The sequence below is a fragment of the Trichoplax adhaerens genome, genomic scaffold (genome assembly GCF_000150275.1).
Source record: "Trichoplax adhaerens TRIADscaffold_10 genomic scaffold, whole genome shotgun sequence".
Taxonomy (NCBI): Eukaryota; Metazoa; Placozoa; class Uniplacotomia; order Trichoplacea; family Trichoplacidae; genus Trichoplax; species Trichoplax adhaerens.
Window position 1 is genome coordinate 988,973 of NW_002060952.1, and position 21,743 is coordinate 1,010,715.

General features: G+C 31.1%; 2 protein-coding genes across 2 annotated transcripts; one reads left to right on the plus strand and one right to left on the minus strand.

Annotated features, from left to right (window-relative positions):
• Positions 1-4,665: 4,665 nt before the first annotated feature.
• TRIADDRAFT_29447 (uncharacterized protein) lies at positions 4,666-14,001 on the plus strand (the record flags this gene model as incomplete). Its single annotated transcript, XM_002115233.1, has 26 exons — positions 4,666-4,728; positions 5,181-5,255; positions 6,825-6,890; positions 7,083-7,160; positions 7,674-7,726; positions 7,809-7,914; positions 8,013-8,123; positions 8,246-8,312; positions 8,855-8,978; positions 9,093-9,171; positions 9,435-9,533; positions 9,700-9,850; positions 9,980-10,077; positions 10,199-10,336; positions 10,680-10,766; positions 10,863-10,934; positions 11,034-11,123; positions 11,294-11,377; positions 11,753-11,814; positions 11,949-12,042; positions 12,177-12,269; positions 12,365-12,475; positions 12,722-12,847; positions 12,970-13,045; positions 13,375-13,454; positions 13,888-14,001. 26 exons carry the CDS (start codon positions 4,666-4,668, stop codon positions 13,999-14,001), a joined length of 2,397 nt encoding a protein of 798 aa, XP_002115269.1.
• A 2,244-nt stretch (positions 14,002-16,245) lies between these two features.
• TRIADDRAFT_59280 (uncharacterized protein) lies at positions 16,246-21,024 on the minus strand (the record flags this gene model as incomplete). Its single annotated transcript, XM_002115358.1, has 13 exons — positions 16,246-16,407; positions 16,625-16,792; positions 16,913-17,013; positions 17,346-17,445; positions 17,576-17,707; positions 17,883-17,995; positions 18,172-18,296; positions 18,717-18,820; positions 18,988-19,122; positions 19,266-19,398; positions 20,157-20,370; positions 20,542-20,676; positions 20,826-21,024. 13 exons carry the CDS (start codon positions 21,022-21,024, stop codon positions 16,246-16,248), a joined length of 1,821 nt encoding a protein of 606 aa, XP_002115394.1.
• Positions 21,025-21,743: the final 719 nt, after the last annotated feature.

The following is a 21,743-nucleotide window of genomic DNA, read 5'->3' on the forward strand; positions in this document are numbered from 1 at the left end:
GTACTGTATAGACAGACATACACCTACACTTATGGTGCTGTGTATGGATAATAGTAACTACAACTCGATGAAGTCTTCTTAACTAACAGTAGGGTAATGACGATGAAATATCCATTCATATCCGATTCTTATTCTATCTTTCTTATTCTATCTTACGTTATAAATCAAGCCAAGATTTTTGTACAATATTAAAAAGAAATTTTTATTGGCCTATAAATCAGTTAGTTGTATTCGTAATGGTTATCAGTTGTAATTGTGGTAAATTTAGTCGAAACATGGATAAGATCATAAAATTTCTTATGCATACCTAGTTATAAAGCGACATTTAAACTAGGTTCGCTCTTCTACTATTTATTAATATGATTCCTTAGGAACATAAAGTATAATTTACCTTACTGTTAATTAAAATTTACTCTTATGATAAGCATCGATAACTTACAAACGATTATTTTTATTTATGGCGTTACAAATCGAAATTTGTATGTGACTGACCGACATTATTTAGAAAGGATTTTGAGCATTTGTAGTGCACTTTTAGCTTTGAAACATCAGTAGCGATTATAGATCCTTTAGCTCTTAGCCTTTAAGGATTGAAGATAATGAATAGCATTTCATTAAATTTGCATTTCTACACTAGCTGAACAATCTTCACGTTCAAGAAATAGCCATGAAACTGCCTAAACTATGATTTTACTGTATCATTGAGTGAAACAATCCGCCATTCATGAACTGATATTTATCTAATTTTCATTCTATTACAATTATATGTGGTAGTTATATGCAGCTGGAACTACACTCCTTGGCTTAATGTTTCTTATCCATAGAAAATTGCAACCTTTACGATCATAAGAAAACAATGACACTAAGTTAAAACTATTTTAAACTTTGCATTATTCATTCTATTTTATACATGGAGACTTATCAGATATTTTAATCTATCCTATTCATTAGGGCTATACAAAATTGAAACTAGCTACCGATAAATGAATAGGGAATTATTTGATCTGTCGTAGATTGCTGCACTAGCTGGGCAATTTTTAGCCTCAATCAGGCAACTGTTAAAACTAAATCAATATTATTAGCTGTATAGAGGAATAAAATGATACTTAACTTTCTATAATTCACTCTTATGAATAAATCTATCTTATTAAATTCAATTATTTCCTGTCCTAATAGAGCTTTTCAGCTTAAGAAAGATAGTGACTTTATAAAATACCTAACAATTTTATAAAATGTCTAGTGATTTTGCAAAATGCTGTTTGGAAATACAAACTTTGATATAACTATGAGGCTTATAATTATAACAAAATTTCATGTCAGATCGCTATGCAAGTAAAACTAAATAAAATACTTCTCCATCAGTTAAAGGACAGTAAGAGTGAATCTTGAAGCTTTGGCACATAGAATTATTACAAGCATCATATTATCCTTTTCTACTTCAGCAACTATTCCATCAATATTAATTCTGCCAGAAGGAGTTAAAAATAGGAGAGTAACTACACAGAATTAGTTATTATGGAAGGCCCCTGTAACTTCGATTATCATATAATTCAATGTGCTTATTAGTTGCATATGATGGGTATGCTGATAGATCTATGCGAAGATTAGAGGCGATAGTTTTTACACCATTCTTATGCTTAACTTTTCACGCTATCATTGCAATTCTTTAAATCAGGGTTGTACCTGTGATATATCAAAGAGATTATTATTATTGCACTAAGATATATTTACGAAAATGATTTATAGACCAATATATTTGTAACTGAGAAAGAATGCAATAGATTAGAGAAACTTTTCATACTTACACATTAATATCATTATTGAAATTGTAGAGTAACTAAGAAGTAGTAGGTGCTACCAAAACATATAATTTCTAATATTAATATAAGGTCAAGTTATATTTGATAAATTGTCACTTCTTAGATCGCTAAATGTGATAAAATTTACTGTTATCTTATGATACAATAAGATAATGCTATTATTTATAACCGTATGTCAGAAGCTATAGCTATTTAATTCTTTGAAAAAATTATAATTCATGAGATTATAACCTGGTAATTAGATTATAACCAAATCCATTTCGATTAAGGTTAACACGTTAGTAGATAACCAATCAGATGTATTTATTATTGAATTGATGGTGTTTGAATTGTGTTAGAGCTTTCCACAGTACCTTAGTTCGAGAGCAATTCAAGCTACTAGATGTTACTTGTCTTATTCGAAATCAATAATAAAAAAAGGCACGCATAAATAGCGTAGTCGAGCAATTTGTAATCGCCGATATGCTGCCGTTCATTTCCTGACGATATAGCAGCCATTTTCATTTCTTCTATTCTGTCATTGCTTACTCTGTTATGTATGTAAAAAGTCGTAACAAGAAGTAGTTACCTATTCTATTACCTATGATAATACGGTAGATAACTACTACATCTAAAATTTGGCAGATCTCTAGTACACATATAAAGAGGCCTTGATAAATCGATTATCTCAAGTCTACTTACGATACAGCAGTCAGCACACTGATCTCAGATCTCATGCATTAACAATATAGTACATATGCGGTAAATTAAATATCATTTCATTTTAACCGAATTTGATGTTTGGTCATTTATTGTCACAAATTAACATTACAAACATATTTACTAAATTCTACAATAATGTTACATATGAATATAGTTTAACATTAAGTAAATTTGTTTATCTATTTTATGATCTAAATATCTAAAAAAAATATTATATGTTGTGTGCATTATCCCGATCATCTAAACAAATCTTACCATGCTAGGATTATAACCACGCTTAAGTGAGTTCATTACAATGTATGTTTTAAAGTTATACATCCAGTACTATAATTCTATTTCTATTTATTAACAAATATGCAAATGTCCCCCTGATTTATCACATCACGGTAAATCCAAAGCCTCAAATAATTTCCAATAACTTAGTTTGCATTATTATATTAATGGGTATAACACGTGTATTGACCGAGTAATAGTCTCCTGCTATTACTGCTAACCACCTACTGTATTACTACAATAAGCTGAGATCATAACAACACATCCCCGATATTTTGGCTAAAGAAGATTAACGTCATCACATCACATGAGCATATTGATTCTAAACCATATAAATAAACAGAAAAAGGCAGCTCGAGTCCATTTTACTTACTCATCGAAATCTTGTGCATCAAGCCAGGTAAGACTATCTAATACCGCGTAGATTAATTAAAAACTTATCTTGAAAATATCCCTGGATATTCCACTTCCTTGCAATAGTAGTTGCACCATAAATAAATTATCATTGTAAGTTGATTGATGCAGTCGATGGTATCAATGTTTTATTAATACTGTAGTGGAGGCTAAACTGCTAATTTTATTTTTCGTTTGAAATGAAGTTGTGCACTAGACAGTAGAGATTGTAGCTAGCCTACTAACTAGCAGCAAAATTATGACATTGAAGTACCCATTCATATCGGATTTTTATTCTATCTTACGTTATAAATCAAGCCTAAATCTTTCTAAAAATATCGAAAAGAAAATCCCAATCCTAACGCTAATCTTAAGTGGCCTAAAAATCATTTAGTTACGTTTGTAATAACAATCTTTTATAATTAAAGGTAAATCTAGTCGAACCATGGATATTATAGTGCAGTTTCTTTTACATCTCTGGTTATAAAGCGACATTTAAACTATGGCTCGCTCTTCTACTGCTTAGTGTTATAATTTTATAGAAACATAAAGTAAAATTTACCTTACTGTTAATTGAAATGTACTCTGATGATATGCACCGATACCATACAGTAAATATACGGATTGAAATCATAATTCGATCGGTAAACGATAATTTCATCAGGACATGAGAGAATAATGAACTTGAGAGTAACACCTTACTCTATATTTGATCAGTTTTCTATCCTGTACTAGTCTAATTTTGTAGAATCGTTAATCATCAATTTACTATTGACTGTAGTTCATTTTCATAGCTACTTCTATTTTAGAGCAATATTAACTGAAATCATGATCCAAGAAACAATAATTCTTATTCATAACATAGGATAGGATAGTTGACTTGAGGGTTTTTCCACACTCAAGATCTAATTTCATTCCTACTACATGGCATACAAATTTCATTTCACAGGAGAATAAACTATTCATTTACCTTACTGCAAACAGAAATTCACTTCGATAGTTACCAATATGCTATTATTGTCTAAAGTCATAATCTAATCTACGACAATAATTTTATTTATGAAGCAGTAACATAGTAGACTTCAATATGTTATCTTGCGCGAGGTCTAATTTGCTTACTACTGTACAGTACAGTATACTAATATTATTCCGTAGGATTATAATTTATTATTAAATGATACACACTTTGACATTTGCTCTTATCATACTTATATTATCAAAAGCCATGATCCAGTAGGCGGCGACAATTTTATTAAGGACAAAGTAGAATACTCGATTTCAAAACAACAGCTAACTCGAGATCTGATTTGCTATTAGTACTACATTAATGATTGCAGTAACAAAGATTCGATTAAATAGTTAAAACTTTTCTTAAATGCGTGATTGAATATATGTATAGATTTTACCCCGTTGATTGATATTCGGCTATTATGCTTCAATCTCCACTTTAGTCTTGTATTGACCCAACCAGACAGTCATGAGTGATTCAGCATTTGAAGGAGCAGGGAAAACGCCAGGATTAGAAATATGGCGTATCGAGGTTAGTCTAAGCTCAAATACTTTAAAGAATTACTTCTATTTCAAAATTATACTAGATATACTGTTGTTCCTTTTTAAAATATCTTGTTATCGATGCGATTGATTTTTTAATTTATGGCTGTAACGAAATTTGACTATGTGTAAATTAAGGTAGAATGTTGCTATGCTAATTGTGGCTGTAACTGCTACGAAATGAATATAAGCTGTCAACTTTAGGCTATTCAGTTTGTTCTTTCAAGAAGTCCTTCAATAGTTGTATTCGGCTAGAGTAGAGCTGTGTGTAGTTAGTCTTTGTATTAGATCTAACAAAGTTCTAATTTTCTAAAACTTTGGAATTTTCGTGGTTGAATTTTATCACAATGGCCGAATAGTTCTAAATTAATTACGTTAAACAAGCTTAAACTTCAGTCTACTAACACGATATTATTAATATTTCTTAAATAATCGTTATAGAAATTGAAGGTAGTCAAGCAAGACCCTAAAACTTATGGAAAGTTTTATAATGGTGACTCTTATATATGCTTAAGTGTAAGTAGTCTATACATTGAGAGCAAAATTCGATTTAATATCGTCTCATTTCGTTATAGAAGATCTGAAAAGGAAATGAGTCTCTCTTTCATTAATTACCCTTATTTGCTAATTCAATAATGCATGATTCGATAAAAATACTATACCTCTAGCTATCAAACAGTATACGGTCGCATATAATGTTCATATGCTAGCTCTTTATGAATAATTATTCTAATATTTTACAACAAGAATCGTAATGCACTACATTTTTTCGACTAAAACTGATTCTTAGATGATAATTGCGGCTAATGAGATGGATCATGACAAAAATATTGTCCTATTGCATTATTAAAGTTTAAGTTAATCTACGGACTAAAACTGGAATCAATATTGTTGCAAAATGGACAAAGGCAGAGATTGTTCACTTCTACTTCAGTAACCAAACTAGTGTTGTGACATACTGGATAGCGAGTGAAATAAATTAACAAGATTGTATCTCATATATATCTACGTTAAACTTGTCTTATAGAGACTATAAGTGTACAATTTACTCATATAGCTATTTTGAATATCACTTGCGTACGGGCTAGCCTTATTAAAGGTGTATACGAACTTCATAACTGTGTAGATAGAGAGGAATTAGATAAAATTGCAGTGAAATACTTTTTCAATAGAGGCTTATTACCTAGTTTGGAGCGGTTCTATCAGCGTTTAGCTGACTAAGATAGTACAAGTAGGTCATTGTAACTAGAAACGCTTAGTAGCAGCCAACTTAGATTAGCTATACTTCCAATAGAGAAAGTTATTTGTGATGTGGCACATACCATGAGCACTAGTGCAAACTCCCGTCGCTTTGCTGACGGTTTACGATAATGTGCTCATTTAACAGATAGTATTACCATTTGTCGTACTCAGTAGACCTGTCAGAGGTTCAGTAACTTTATACCGTGTACTGTGTCTATCTTCGATCAGGACACTATTCTGTGCACTTAGCTGTATATAGTGCGGATACTGGTGGACCGATACGAAGACTACAGAAGATATTTTGTGCGCCATTCTTGCATATCAACTTTTTGCGCTATTATAAAATTTCTTAAATCTGGTAGTACTTGTGATTTATTAGAGATTATTATTACTGCACCAGGATATATTTATGAGTAAAATTTATAGACTAATATATTTTTAATCGAGTAAGAAAACAACAGGACAGAGAAACCTTTCATACTTACACGTTAATATCTTTACTGAAATTGCAGAGTAACAAAGAAGTAGTAAGTGTTACCTAAACACATATTTTCTAGTATTAATACAAATTCTAGCTATATTTCATTATCTATCATTTCATAGATCGCGCTAAATGTCACGATCTTTACCGCTATCCTATGATTGAATAAAATGATGCTATTATTTGCTACTGTGTGTCAGAAAAGATATACTTCTTTGAAAAAATTATAATTCATGAGTCTACAACCTGACTACTAAATATTATCGAATTCATTTCGATTACGATTGATACGTTAGTAGGTAAGCAATCAGATGTATGTATTACTTAATTTCTGCCTTTTAAAATCTAATATACATATTTAGACCAAGAAACAGAATAATAAATTATCTTGGGATATTCATTTCTGGCTTGGTGAGACAACATCACAGGTAAACAAAAATAGACGCACTATTTCTTGACGATCTAATTTATGCGATTAATTAATTATTTATTCAGGTTGTGCTGCCTGGTAGATTACTAGTACATTTATGATGTACTGCATTTTGTTCAAGTTTAATCTTTCTAATCTAAATTAAACATAAGTACATATATACTAATTATATCACTAACATCGGAATCAGGATGAAGCTGGAGTTGCTGCTTACAAAACAGTTGAATTGGATGAGCTTCTTGGAGGTAGTCCTGTGCAATACCGAGAGGTAGCGTACCGTACTTTGTATCACATATACTTTCAGGATTAATTAATAAATCAAGTTGTAGATAAAGATTGGTAATACCGATAGTTTTAATTGATAAGCTTTTGCTTAAAATCTAAGTATTGTCCTAAATTATCATGAAAATACCTAATTTATTGTTCAATTTGGCTTGTACATAAAATTCTTTTGTGTCATAGCTTAATCAATTTAACTCATAATTTATGGAAATTTCTACTGTAATGCATTAGCTCCTAGAAAATTTTAAACTTTAGCTTTTTATAAGTTTTTATTTAGAGTTAAGGTTATAGCTATCGCTCAATCATTATCGGAGAGTTAGTAAGCCTAGATAGTCATAATTCTGATATAAATTTAGTTGCTTATCAGTAACAAGCAATATATTATGCATATTAAGAATGAAATTAAAATAAAAATTACTAGATCTATAATTTATTTAATTATTTTAACTACGATTTCGGCAGTTCTAGAATTGTCTTTTCCATTGACCTCTTGCTATAGGTCCAGAATCATGAATCTAGAAAATTCTTGTCTTATTTTAAACAAGGAGTTCGGTAAAACATTAATTACATATCCTTATTTTTATTATTAATCAAATTTATCATACTTAAATTTATATCTTCACATTCTAACCAGCTACATCGAAGGCGGTATTGAGTCTGGTTTCAATAAAGTGGAACGCGGTGCATATGAAAAAAAATTATTTCATGTTAAAGGCAAACGCCTAGTCCGAATTTATTCAGTTAGTATAGAACTAATACAAGTTGAGATAAACATTAATAATAAATATCGTATACTAAATATACTAAATTGATGCATTATTTTAATCATCTTTCTAAGGTGGAAGTTAATGTAACTTCATTAAATGATGGCGATTGTTTCATATTGGATGACGGCAAGAAAATTTATTGTTGGTGCGGTAAAGATAGTCGCAAGGCGGAGCGGATAAAAGTAGTCCTTAAATCATAAATAAATGAATAATTTACTTTTTTTAATCCTAAATAATATTAACTAACTCACTCATTTATAGCGATCAAATACCTCTAAATTAGCATCAAAATTACAATTACTAGGCAATGGAGGTAGCTAGGAGCATTCGTGATGATGAACGCGGGGGTAAAGCTAAAATTTACATTATAGGTAGGTAAGATAGCATCGAGGAAGATAAATTTTGTTTTCGACACCGATTTTATTCGGCTATCGATTTTAGTGTATCTACGATTATAATAAATAAATACGGCATGCAAATAATCTATAATAATCATTGTAGATGGCCTTTTTTTAAGCAATAAACAGCACATTCTATTCATGAATATACCTCAATTATAGACTAGAAGATTTTAAGTATTCCTTGACAAAAACAGAAAATTAAATCAAGCTAGTCCTATACATTACTAGATTTTGTTCTTTTTCAGCTCTATGAGCTACTAATGAGTACTATTTTACCCAGCAGAATGTTAAATTGATTTTGATTACGACTTAATGTCTCAAGTTTTATAATTGTAACACTTTTACGATGAATTTCCTTTCGGGCTATGATTTATGATTTCATCAAATTAACTAATATCGTAAAGGACGATATCATAGACATTTAACTATGCGTATGTTACATTTCATAACAATTTATCACGTCGCAACAATACAAAACTATACAAAAATTATAAATTCAATTTGATAAAAAGATGACGGAGTAGATCATGACAGCAAATTTTTTGAAGCCTTGGGTGGATTTAACCGTAATCAAGTATTATCTGCTGAGTCCGTTGACGATGATATTTCTTCAAACAGAGATGTCTGTTTATACAGGTATGTAATAATTCATCTTGATTTGAGGTGGTAAAGTGAAATCTTTCTATATAATGTAAGATCAGGTTTTAGTAGCTATCGAAATATACTTTAATTTCGACGTTAAAACTTTAGAATTTCGGATGCCAGTGGGGACTTAGAAATGACGCAGGTCGATGAAAGACCATTAAAATATGAACATTTAGACCATAATGTAAGAATGTTGTTTAGTAAAACACTACAAACTATGTTGAAATCAGTTTTCATATCTACAAATATTATACACTACCATACATCAAATACTTGGTATAAATTAACGGTAGATGAAAGATTAAATTGTATATCGTCATTTACAAAATTTGTTACCATGCTTAATTCAATTAATAATAATGAATAGCACTTAGTAAGGTATAGACATCAGATTTAGATTTTCTGTTTTGAATACTAAGAATAATGCATTATGGCCAATTTTGACAGGATTCTTTTATCTTGGATATCGGAGGCAACGAAATTTTTTTTTGGGTCGGTTCAAAATGCACTGCAGCGGAGAAAGCAAAAGCAATGAATCAAGCTACAGTATGATATTCAAATTAATTTAGCGTTTATTAGAACAACTAATAACATTATTCTATTACAGTTTCGATATTTTAAAAGAATATAGCATGTATCTCTTGAGTTGTAAAAAGTCCCTAAATTTATAAAATCGATAACGTACTTCTAATATTAGTATTTGATTATTTAGACATTTATTGAAAAATTCAGTTATCCTAAGTGGACTCGTGTTACTCGAGTAATAGATGGTGGAGAGAACTCTATTTTTAAGCAATTCTTCGTATCATGGCCGAATCGAAATATTCTCGTTGCAGCTCCAAAATATAGTTCTAGTAATATCGGTAAAGTAGAAATACACATTGAAATTTGGAATTTGATGTTGACGAAAGGACTTTAATTTAATGTAAACTGATAACGTGACTTCTTGGATACAAGTAAACTACTCATTTAATCGACATCCTTACTTATAGCTCAAGTATCACAAAATGAAATCGATGTGAAAGCACTGCACCAACAACTAAGTCTAAAGAGAGAAGTCTTGCCTGATAATGGGGATGGCTCTGTTACAGTAAAAAATCAATAAGAGAATAATCTTACTGTGATATCTTTAAATACTATGTATATTCGAAATAAGGTGATTGGTAAGTTTACAAGAGTTATATGTGACACCTGTATATCTGATCTGATAGATATGGCGGGTTGAAAATTTTCAACTAATTTCCGTTGATAAAGAAGTTTATGGTAAATTCTATAGTGGTGATAGTTATGTCCTGCTATATAAATATCTCAAACATGGAGCTGAGCTGCACATAATTTATTTTTGGCTGGTAGGTACCGTTATAATGTCTTAACATTAGTTTACTTGTAGACTAAGATAATTCAGAAGATACAAGTAGCTCAAGAATAATGAAGATTAATGCAGATAACTCGTAGCATAAAGCTATCGCCACTAATTCATATTTACGTAGTAGTATTATAAATATAAAACTAAAACTAAGGTATAAATTAAGATATCCTAACGTTTGTCGTCATATATCTTATGAAAGGTTCTATAGATTTCAAACTTGAATTATAGAACTGCCTATATCTACATACAAATATTTCAGTTACCGCTTTAGTATTGAGAAATAATAGACTACAGGAATGTCTAACGATAACATTTGTATTTAGGGATTAAAAAGTAGCCAGGATGAACAAGCATCTGCGGCTGCTTTAGCTAATACAATGGACGATGAGTTAGGTGGAATTGCTACCCAAGTAAGTCCATATTATCGTATATAAATGATGAATAAGAACATTAAATAATATTATATAACATTTAATTTTAATACAATCATTGTCAAAAATATTCAGATACGTGTTGTTCAAAATAAAGAACCCGAGCATTTTTTACTGATATTTAAAGGAAAACTGGTCATTTTTGAGGTAAATATTGAATAATAACATTTACTATATTATAAAGTATTATCGATCATATCATTCGCATCTGATCAATTTTAGGGAGGCTGTGCTAGCGGATTTAAGAACGTTAACGATAAAGATTCTTATGATGCTGATAGTATCATGCTTTTCCAAATTCATGGAACTACAGCTTTTAATACTAAAGCCATTCAGGTATATCAAATTTAGGAATATTCAGTGTATTGTGTAGAGCGCAGATTACTGCTAATTAAACTCTTAAATTACGGTACTGTCATGTTGTCAAGTGTAGTTACTCTACTCTAAACTTATAAACTAGTAGAGCTCGTGTTTTTTCATATTTGAATAATGTGTCGTGATATTAGGTGACTGGAAGGGCATCGTCGTTAAACTCGAACGATGTGTTTGTGCTTAAAACACCCGAACAAACAGCAATTTGGGTAGGCAAGGTGAGTATAATAATTTAAAAACTTTGCCTAATATATATCGAACAAATATCTGCTCTGAAACATACAAAATTGCTTTATTACAATATAATGCAACTTAAATTTAAAGTGGTTAGTAATTTCGTTATGTTTGCAAAATGGATAGAGATATATATATCGAGAGTATGAATGCAGTATCTGAGTAGATATGTGCTCAAGAAAATTCAGGCTCCAGATACAAAATATACTTGTAAATCATTATTAACTGCTTAATGTGATATGCATAATGCTAACAGAATGTGATAGGATGGCCTTAGGATAAAATTCAATGGATGATCATCCTATAGCATAATTAATGTTAGCTATAACTGCAGTAATCATAGTCTATTGTCTATATAGGGCGCAAATGACAATGAAAAGGGTATGGGTGAAACCATCGCTAAATTTATTTCACCGAGAGTGTAAGTAATTTGTGACAATAAGAAATATTGATCAAGTTTAAGATAGTAATCACCTCTACTCATTCATATAACAATTTGAAAATCTCTTCATAGTACAAATATTAAAAATAATTCCAATGCTATTGTTGTAACAGAGATATTGAAGTTATCAATGAAGATGATGAACTAGAATGGTTCTGGTCTGCATTAGGTGGTAAAACTGAGTATGCTTCTAAAGTAAGATTGCAGGTATTTCATCATTAGAACGCAAGAAATACTTTGCTAACATTTTTTAGTATAATAAATAATATAGTATAATAATACCGGAATAGGGTATCTACTATTGCTAACAGTCATTACTGTGTGTGGTAATATTAATAAAGGAAGTTGCACTATCGCAACCGCCACGATTATTTCAATGCTCAAATGCTTCGGGAAGATTTGAAGTCGAAGAAATTCCAGATTTTGTTCAAGAGGTCTGTCTTGTAACTAACATAAAATACTATACTAAAGTAGTTACAACTATAATTTCGAATATGATCATTTAAATAGATATCTTTATTTATTATAGGATTTAAGTGAAGACGATGTAATGCTATTGGATACGTATGATGAGATTTTCTTGTGGATTGGTGAAAGAGCTCGCCCAGAGGAAAAAAAGGCAGCATTGCAAGTAGCAGTGGTAATTGCCTCATATTCGTCTATACTGTAGATACATATGAATAGGACTAGTTTTCTTACAATTTCTTTACTTTACGGAATATAAATTAGAGCTATATAGCAGCCTAATGATGGTTATGGTGTCTAATAGAAATATTTACAACAATTAATTTTTGCGCTTAAAATATCTAAATAAGCAACTTCTCTTCATTCGTCAAGTTCCTATTTATTGTATGAAATGTGCTTCTATTTCGTCGTCATTGACTAGAAATATATAAAGTCGGATACTTCTGGACGCGATATGAATAATACCGTAATGGCTCAAGTTAAACAAGGTCGTGAGCCAATAGCTTTTACCTGTAATTTTGTGGCTTGGGATCCCAATAAATGGAGTGTAAGTCACACTGTCATGAAGCAGTAAATGTATATTAAGATGTACAAATTAATCGATCCTCCTTCATCTGTGTAAAGTTAATTGTTATCAGACTTGATGATTTAAGTTTGTGTTATAATTAGAACGGTAAATCTTATGCTGATTTAAAAGCCGAACTTGGGAAAGAGAATGCTGGTGTAACCTTAATTTCCGATGTAAGTTATCTAGCGATTTATACTTCTATTTAAATAGTAAGCAAAGGCAAATAACAAATTCTGATAATGTATTCAATTTCTATCATATATTAAATAAGGGAGACACTGTATAGTTTCTTTTAAAGTTATAATTCTATCGAGAGAATTACTCCTAATAGTAATATTTTACACTGTAACGTACTATACTATTTCTTCTTTGGACATTTAATCAACTATGTGTACTCGAATTACTTATACTCATTATCTTGCTTGCTTTTGCTATAAGATTCAGTGTGTGATGATTAAATTTTTTTTATAAACTAATATTTCAAACTTACTATATCTAGGAGTTAGCCAAGTATACCAAAACGTATGACTACGAAGCTTTAATATCTTCTAAGTTACCGGAAGGAGTTGATGCTCGCCATAAAGAGGTCAGTTACTGCAAATATCATCTATTCTTTCCTAGGATAGATGTTTAAATTAAGGTTTAGTATAATTCTAAACAAGGACGCCTATGATCTATTTGTAATTTATGTAATTATGTATTATTAAGCTATTATTATCATCGAAAGATATTTGAAAGCGTTATGTTCAGAGTAGTAAAATACAAAACATCTGTGTCGATGGAGCTGAAGTTCAGCCAGTAAATTTTACTATTTTAGAAATAGTAAGCTAAGTAATAAAGCCTATTATATCAGCAATTGCGTACTGTATCAGCTGACTGCGCTAATTTTTCTGCTATCTTGGAATATTTCTTTTATGATATTTCGTTTAACGTAGGCTATTACATACTTGAGGTCGAGATAATATGTTTTGATTTGATTGTTTAGGCTTCGTTAATATCTTAAGTTTTTACTTATTTAGAGCTATCTAACAGATGAGGACTTCGAGAAAGTCTTTAACATAACAAGAGAAGAGTTCAAAGCAAAGCCGCAATGGCGTCAACAACAGCTAAAGAAGGAGAAGAAACTATTTTAAACTACAACAGGCACCATTAAAAGTGTTTTCTTAGAATGGGTTTAAAAATGGAAGGATTTACTTAAAATTTTTGATTGAAATAGCATAACGTAAACTTATTCAGCAATGTCCTAGCTTTTAACTGTTTTCACTATAAGCCTAACATTCGATAATTTTCATTTTTAAAGAAGATGAAGAAACAATTTACTTGATAAATGTTTACGTTAAAGACACCTTCCAACTTTGCATTTAGTAATAGCCTTTTTAGAATGATAGTATCAAGAATATCTGCTAGACTAAATGTCTAAGTTAATGAAATCTTCCAACTTTCCCTATTAGTAATAGCCTTTTTAGAAATAGTAGTATTAAGAATAATGATATCTGTAGGTTTCTTTTCTACTCAACCAAGATTTAAAAGTGGATTGGTTTCTACGAAATCATTCATAAATGAAACAGTTTTTCTGAGCTCTAATTAAGCATTAAGTTTGGCTATATTCGTTCCTGATTTAATATTGGATGTAATGGTTACTTTTAGGCCTGGTGTAGTTAACTATTTTAAAAAATCAATCAGTACTATTTGCCAATTTGCGAATAATTTGGCTTATTTCCGTTAGATAACTTAGCTTACATTAGCTTTCTAAAGCAGCTTGCAAGTGGATGGATTTTACTTGATTTATGTAACAAGAATATGATAAATACAGTGTGAGAATAGGGATAAAATAAAATAAAGACATCAAATATAAAAAATTGATATTATCGAATGACTGAGCAACAAATATAGTATTTAGAAACTATTTTAGGTATTTGAAGTCGCACTTTTAACTATGAAATATTTGTTACGATTATAGATCCTTTAGTTTTTAACTTTCAATGGTTAGGGATAATGCATCTAATCGAATTTGAATTTCTACACTAGCTGAACAATCTTAACGTCCAAGAAATAGCCATGAAATTGCCTAAACTGCAATTTACAGTATCATAGAGTAAAGCAATCCGTCATTCCTGAACTGATATTTATCTAGTTTTCATTCTATTTCTTTTATATGCGGTAGTTAATGGATTGAAACTACACTCCTTGGTATAATGTTTCTTAGACATAGAAGATTGCAAAATTAGCTACCTTAAGAAAACGATGACACTCCGTTGAAACTATTTTAAACTTTGTATCAGCCAATTTATTTTACATATTGAGACTTGCCTGATATTTTATTCTATGCTATTCAATCGGGCTATACAAAATTGAAACTAGCTACCGATAAATATTACTTGAATTGTCATAGATTGCTACGTCAGCTGGGCAATCTTTGCCTCGATTAGGCAATGTTAAAACTAAATTATTTACTAACTGTATCAAGGAAGAAAGTGATACTTAACGTTCTAAAATTCTTTTCATGAATGAATCTATCACATTTGCTTATTTTCTGCCCGAATAGAGCTTTTCAGCCTATGAAAGATATGGGTAGATTAACCAAATCTAGTGCAGAACTGTTAGGCTTACAATTAAACCGAAATTTTATATCTGATGACCATGTAGAAATAACTAAGTACAATATTTCTCCATCTATTAAAGGACAGCAAAAGTGAATCTTCAAGCTTTAATACATAGAATTACTACCAGTGTCGTATAATTTAGTCAAGGGAAATTAAGTTAGCCATTCAATTACTGACATAAATCAATCATAACAACATTTAGCATAATAAAACCGCAATGTATCTAAGAAATTCGTATATTAATGATATTTTACTACCTAAATGGCTACCTATCTCCGCATTTTGTAGAAAATTAACCACAGTCAACTAAAAGATTAATCCTATTTTTTATCAATTGATGGAAGGAAATTCTTTACAAAATTTTTAAGCATATTTAAGTAAATATTTAGAAATGAAAATTCTAAATTTTATCTTTCTAATTTCACCTCTAGCATAACATGCCTCCGTAACAGCGCTCTCTAGCATACAAGGCAGCATTTTACTGGTATATAGTCATTAGTTTACGGGGTAAAAATTGAACTCTTTACGCATATATATTCAACAGATCCACATTATAACATGTAACGTGTGTAAAATCTTTCTCTATTAATTATTTAAACGAAGTTAAAGGGAACAATTATTCGTTTATATTATTTTCTGCGACATGGTATAAACCTATTTCATGGTCAATCCAGTTAGCAGAAATAGCCCATTTGATGGATACTAAGGCCAGAAATATTAACGAAGTAAAAATAATACTGATTTAGAATAAAGCAAGGCAGAAATGATGATCTCTCAGATAGCAGATTCATAAACGGGCCCAGATAGTTGGCCCCACTTTTGGTAGCCGTTGGGGTACGGGGCTTTCTTTTCACCGCCAGCTAAACTACCGTAGAGTTCCCTTTTCATTTGCAATTCGGTTGCGTCCTCGGGAGGAACTAATAATTTGGTAAAACGCTAATCCATGAAGAGACATAAAAGTTAGTTTTAAATGTATTGTGTATGAGGCCTAATACATTATTATCCATGAAAAATTTCCATATCCTCAAATTGTAATATTATTGGACAGTTCATTTCTTGATACTTCAATTATTATACAAATAACTTTCTTCTGATTACTATGCAAGTTAGGCTATTTTTATTTCAAATTAGAAATATGACTAGGTCTATTTACCTCAGTAATGGAGCCTTTCGTGATGAATAAGAGATATATGGCTCGAACAACGATGCATAATAGCGAAAGAGCAACCATAAGCCAGCCAACAAAATCTCCCCACCAAGGATATGGTTTGCCATCGTATTTTAATGGTGCATAATTAAGGATACCAAAGATAAGTATTACCTAGCCAAAAATAAAATAATTACTTCTAATATAGCCCGAATTAGCGATTAAATGCTAAAGGAAGGAGAATTAGTCAATCAAATTTTAGTACAATGAGTAGAAATGGAAATAATATTTTACCAGTGTAAGCCCTGGTGATATCAATAACCAACAAATGCGCCAAACAATCCAGACCTTTTTCCCAGTAACGTAACCAATATTACGACTGAATCGGTCAACACCTATAATAGTAATTCAAGGGAATGATTTAGTTTATTGCTTGGCTATGAAATCTATTTTGATGGTTTTGATAGGAGAATACGTTATGCATGTAACATCTCAGTTACTATTCGATGTCTTTGACAACTGTCCAGCACTAGTTATAACGCATAACTAACATATATTGTACCTATCTAAATCAGGATTAATAAAAACTATCAGACCTACAGCCCATCTCTACTTTGTAATTCGATCAAAATATAGTAATATGTGGATTGGAAAGGAGATTTAGCGATTGATGTAATTGTTTTATTGATTTCAGTAAAATCTGGATATAATTAAGGCTACCAATTACCGTAGAACCAGGAAACAGTTACAATTTCAAGAAAGACGGATACAACCAAAGCTGAACCAGCCGAATATAAATTAAACATTTGGAATACATAGATTCCACCCTTCAAGGATAAAAATGGTCATTATTTTTATGATTTCAAATATTAATTTCAATTAAGATTTTGCAGAGAAAGAGAGAACAGTGCTTCAACTTTTAGCTAGGTTATGTGATTAAGATTGAATTCTACTTACTCTTGTTATACATGTCAATCCGAGCAATAATTCAACCATGCAAATGGCTAATTTTAGCCACATTTCACGTTCTCTAAGAACTTTAGGCCACATATCCATTAAACCAGTGGCCATAACTTCAACAATCCCAAACTAAATTCAAAGTAGAAATTGAGTAAAACCCTATTAAAGTCTGTTCTATAGACATGGAAGTAATTATTGCTTTGATTTACTAGGCACGCAAAGTCATTTTTTAATCTAACTATTAGTAAAGGCTATTAATAACATTTTAAGATTTAAGATAGATTAAATCTGAATTTATAGCTACCGCGGTATCGATGCCAATAGTGATAAGCATGAAGAAAAAGAGTAGGGCCCAAAAATTAGCTCCAGGTAGTGTGGCTAATCCAGCCGGATAAACGATAAATATTAATCCGGGACCTAGATACGTAGTCAGCAAATTCCGTTTAGTAAGTAGGATAATTTCTATACTCTTTGGAAATATAAGTAGTATTGCAAACTGTCTTCCCACAAGTAAACCAGTTCGAAAATATAGTAGGCAAAGGAAGTCTATGTTATATGATTGGTTTAGCTACAAAATATTTAGTAAGATTGACCTTGAGTTACTACGCTAGAAATGGGAGCGCGTTGTTGATAGGCCATAAAACCCAACATGGAGAAAATGACAAAGCCAGAAAAAAAGCTAGTAAGAGAATTGCATACAGCTATAATAATAGCGTCCCTAAAATAAACGAAAAAATAGGATTACAATAAAAGAATTTCCTCGAGTTTTATCTATTGGGTTTAAGTTCGACAAGAATATTGATATTTATAAGATAACTATAAGTGTATCAAGATTGCTATAAAAGAATTGCTTAAGTTGATCGTTTTAGGCGTAAGTTCAACGAAAATACTGATATTTACACGATAATAATATAAAGATTACTGTAGAGAAATTGCTTGAATTGACCATTTTAGGCGTATCTTTAACGAGAATATTGATATTCATAAAGTAATTATATAAAGAATGCAGTCAAGAAATTGCTCGAATAGATTATTTTAGGCGTATAATTAGCAAGAATATTGATAATAATATCGCAATTATATAATTAAGCCATTAGGATGTCCATTATAAAAAATTTAAATGAATAACTTAGACTACTTGAGGACGTTCTTTCCGCGTTTATTATAGCTAGCCATCGTTAACGTAGTGCCAAACCCAGCACCTAAGGTATAAAATATTTGTGTCCCAGCATCTCGCCAAGCCTTGTATGTATAAATTATTATAATGTGATTTAATACAGCTTTATTCACCACTAATGGTTTTAAATTATCACAGTTGTATCTGGTTTATTGTAATTGTAAATTTATAGAGAAAATAGGACTTGTCCGTCGCCTGGCTGCGATGCAACGCTTGGCTATCATTAGCTTACATTTAAATCGCGCAATTTAGATCCATCAACATTGACATAGTATAAAACTCCTTGTAATGCACCAGGTAGAGTCAATCCACGAATAAGAAGTATAAATAAGACTAGATATGGGAAAGTAGCAGTAAAATATACAACCTATCGTAAAGAGTAGATCAAACAAGGTTAATAAAGAGGAGAATCAGCTTAAGTTTATATCATTTAATAACTATCATTAAAGGCTGTAGTTATATTATTATTGACTATTTCTGAATTGAATACACTAGTAATGAGTCAGATACCTTCCCTGTCCATCGGATTCCTTTAAAGATGCAGAAATAAACCAGCAACCAGGCAAATAACAGCAGTAGGGCAAGTTCCCATTTAACTGGACCAGCAATGTTTGGGTCACCGCTCATATCTAATACACGACGACTAAAGGTATAATAGAAATTGCATATGGGTATTAAATTTGTTGCCATTTGTTAATGAAGAATTGGAATAGAATAGCAAACGAGATGATGAAAACAATACTGTTATAGATTGATATTATAGAGTAACCGAAATATTATCATGTTATTAAGGACGAAGATAGAGCTCATGGAATATCCAATACCCGTCCATAAGCAATCTACAACGACTATATGCACAATAAAATGGCTAAAAATGGAATAAAAAGTTTCACATAAACTTCAAGCTTGTTACTATCGATGTTGAGGAATTGTAATATACGGCAATATCGGAAGAAAAGCGAAATACAATATAAACATATCATGGAAATAGAAATGCTACAACTTGATACTATGGAGTAAAAGGAATACATGTATTATGACAGTATAAAGAACAAAGATTCAGCTATAGAAATATCTGAAATACTATAGATTAATTATAGCTAGTTCTATCTTGCTTCCGATAAATATAATTTATAAATCCAGGACAGAATTTGAGTTCATTAATACTTGTTATATCCCTCCGAAAAAAGCTAGACTCGATATCAAGTTGGATTGATGCTAACGAACGGAAACTGATCAATATTTATCTATCAATCATCTCATGTAAACTGCTCTCAATCAATTGAGTAGTAGAAAAATAGGAGAATTGAAATAATAGTTTATGAGCCACATTTTGCACGCTGAGGCACTGTTTCCGCATGCTAATAAATATACAATATTAAAATAATGCTGAGGCTTTACTTATAAAATTCCTCGCTAGGCGAAACTCCAGTATCGTTGGCATCCGATGAGATATTTCGAATGAAACAGTTGACTGTGTTCCAGTCGTTATTGCAGGTTGTCCAAGGTAATGGTGAGGCAAAACTGGCAAAGAAATAAAATAGAGCCCATACCAAAATAATGATGTAATAGATTGATGCCAGGAAGCAAAGTGTCAACATGGAATAACCAACACCTAAAGAAAGCGAGAAAATTCATATTAAAACTTTTTCATACCGCTTCTTCTAAGCATTAACTTTTTTATCGAATAGTAAATTGAAAGAAAACTTTCTTCGTAAGAGTCAATTTACCTTCCAAAGGATGAAATAATAGTCATTGAAACTTTCTAAACTCTCCATAATCATACCTGACAATAGGGGGCAAATGTTGTAGAAGCTAATAGATGCACCGCGCTGGAAGTATTGCCCAATGCAAAATTCCAAGCCCATAATAGGAAGGCCAATGAAGAGTAGCGCAAGGAAGTAAGGAACAAGAAAAGCACCTTTTCCACAATGTGAAATGTAATTTATAATGAGTATTAAAAAATGAGACGTTCGTTTCTATCTATTTGCTATGCTTTGGAATAATATCATACAGTACGTTTAAAGTGGAGATAACATCAAGATAGTGGTATAATATTGGAGTACATACCTCCACCATGTTGGTAGCAAAGATAAGGAAATCTCCAAAGATTACCAAAACCAACTACTAATCCAAGAACAGTTATGACAAAATCAATGGCTTTCCCCCAGCTTTGACGTTCAGTGTTATCACTCGTGGGCTCCTCGCTCAAATTCTGGCTATCATCTCTTGCTTCATCTACCTTACCGTTAAACGAATTCTCTGCCATTTTACAGTTTCTACCTTGCTATGATGATCAGCTAAGTATTGTAGGAATAAAATTAGGAAATTTTAAATGACGTTGTACCCTATCCCAGTGATAGCGTAAGAAAATCAGAGTAAAACTTCTATTCTAAGATTTTTATTTTTGTTAGTACAAGATTGCAAGGTATTTCAAAGTCTTTCAAGCGTCTTATGAAAAATAGCGTAATAAATGACAACGGATTTGCAAGAATGTTTCATGAATGGAAAAAAATTAAGTTACACTGATCAAATTGATAAGGAGATCATCTAGGATAGACTAAAAAGAGATCCCATAGCTGTAGATCCTTAATTCTGCTAAGAATGAATCGTGATTCAGTCCAGTAAATCTACTAACTATATGAATATTAAAGGATAGCCTAGGCATAAGCCAAGAACAAGGTTGTCAACGCAGCTGTCTGGATTTATGTGGGAAAAGCTAAATACAATTTATCATTCAACGTTTCATCCTATAGTCGTGAAATATCCAACTACAATGAATAAAAGCAATCTTTTAAGGTAAGAATTTAGCTAGAATAGCTACAAAATAGGAAAGATCAGGGTCATCAACCTTGGTTAAAAGGTGTTTTATCGCTGGAATATTTTATGATTTTACATTTAACCGCATTATCCAACAATAAAATAAAGCATTGTAAGTTAAAAACTCTAACTTCTTCACTGCAACAGTAAAACACAAATCATATATGA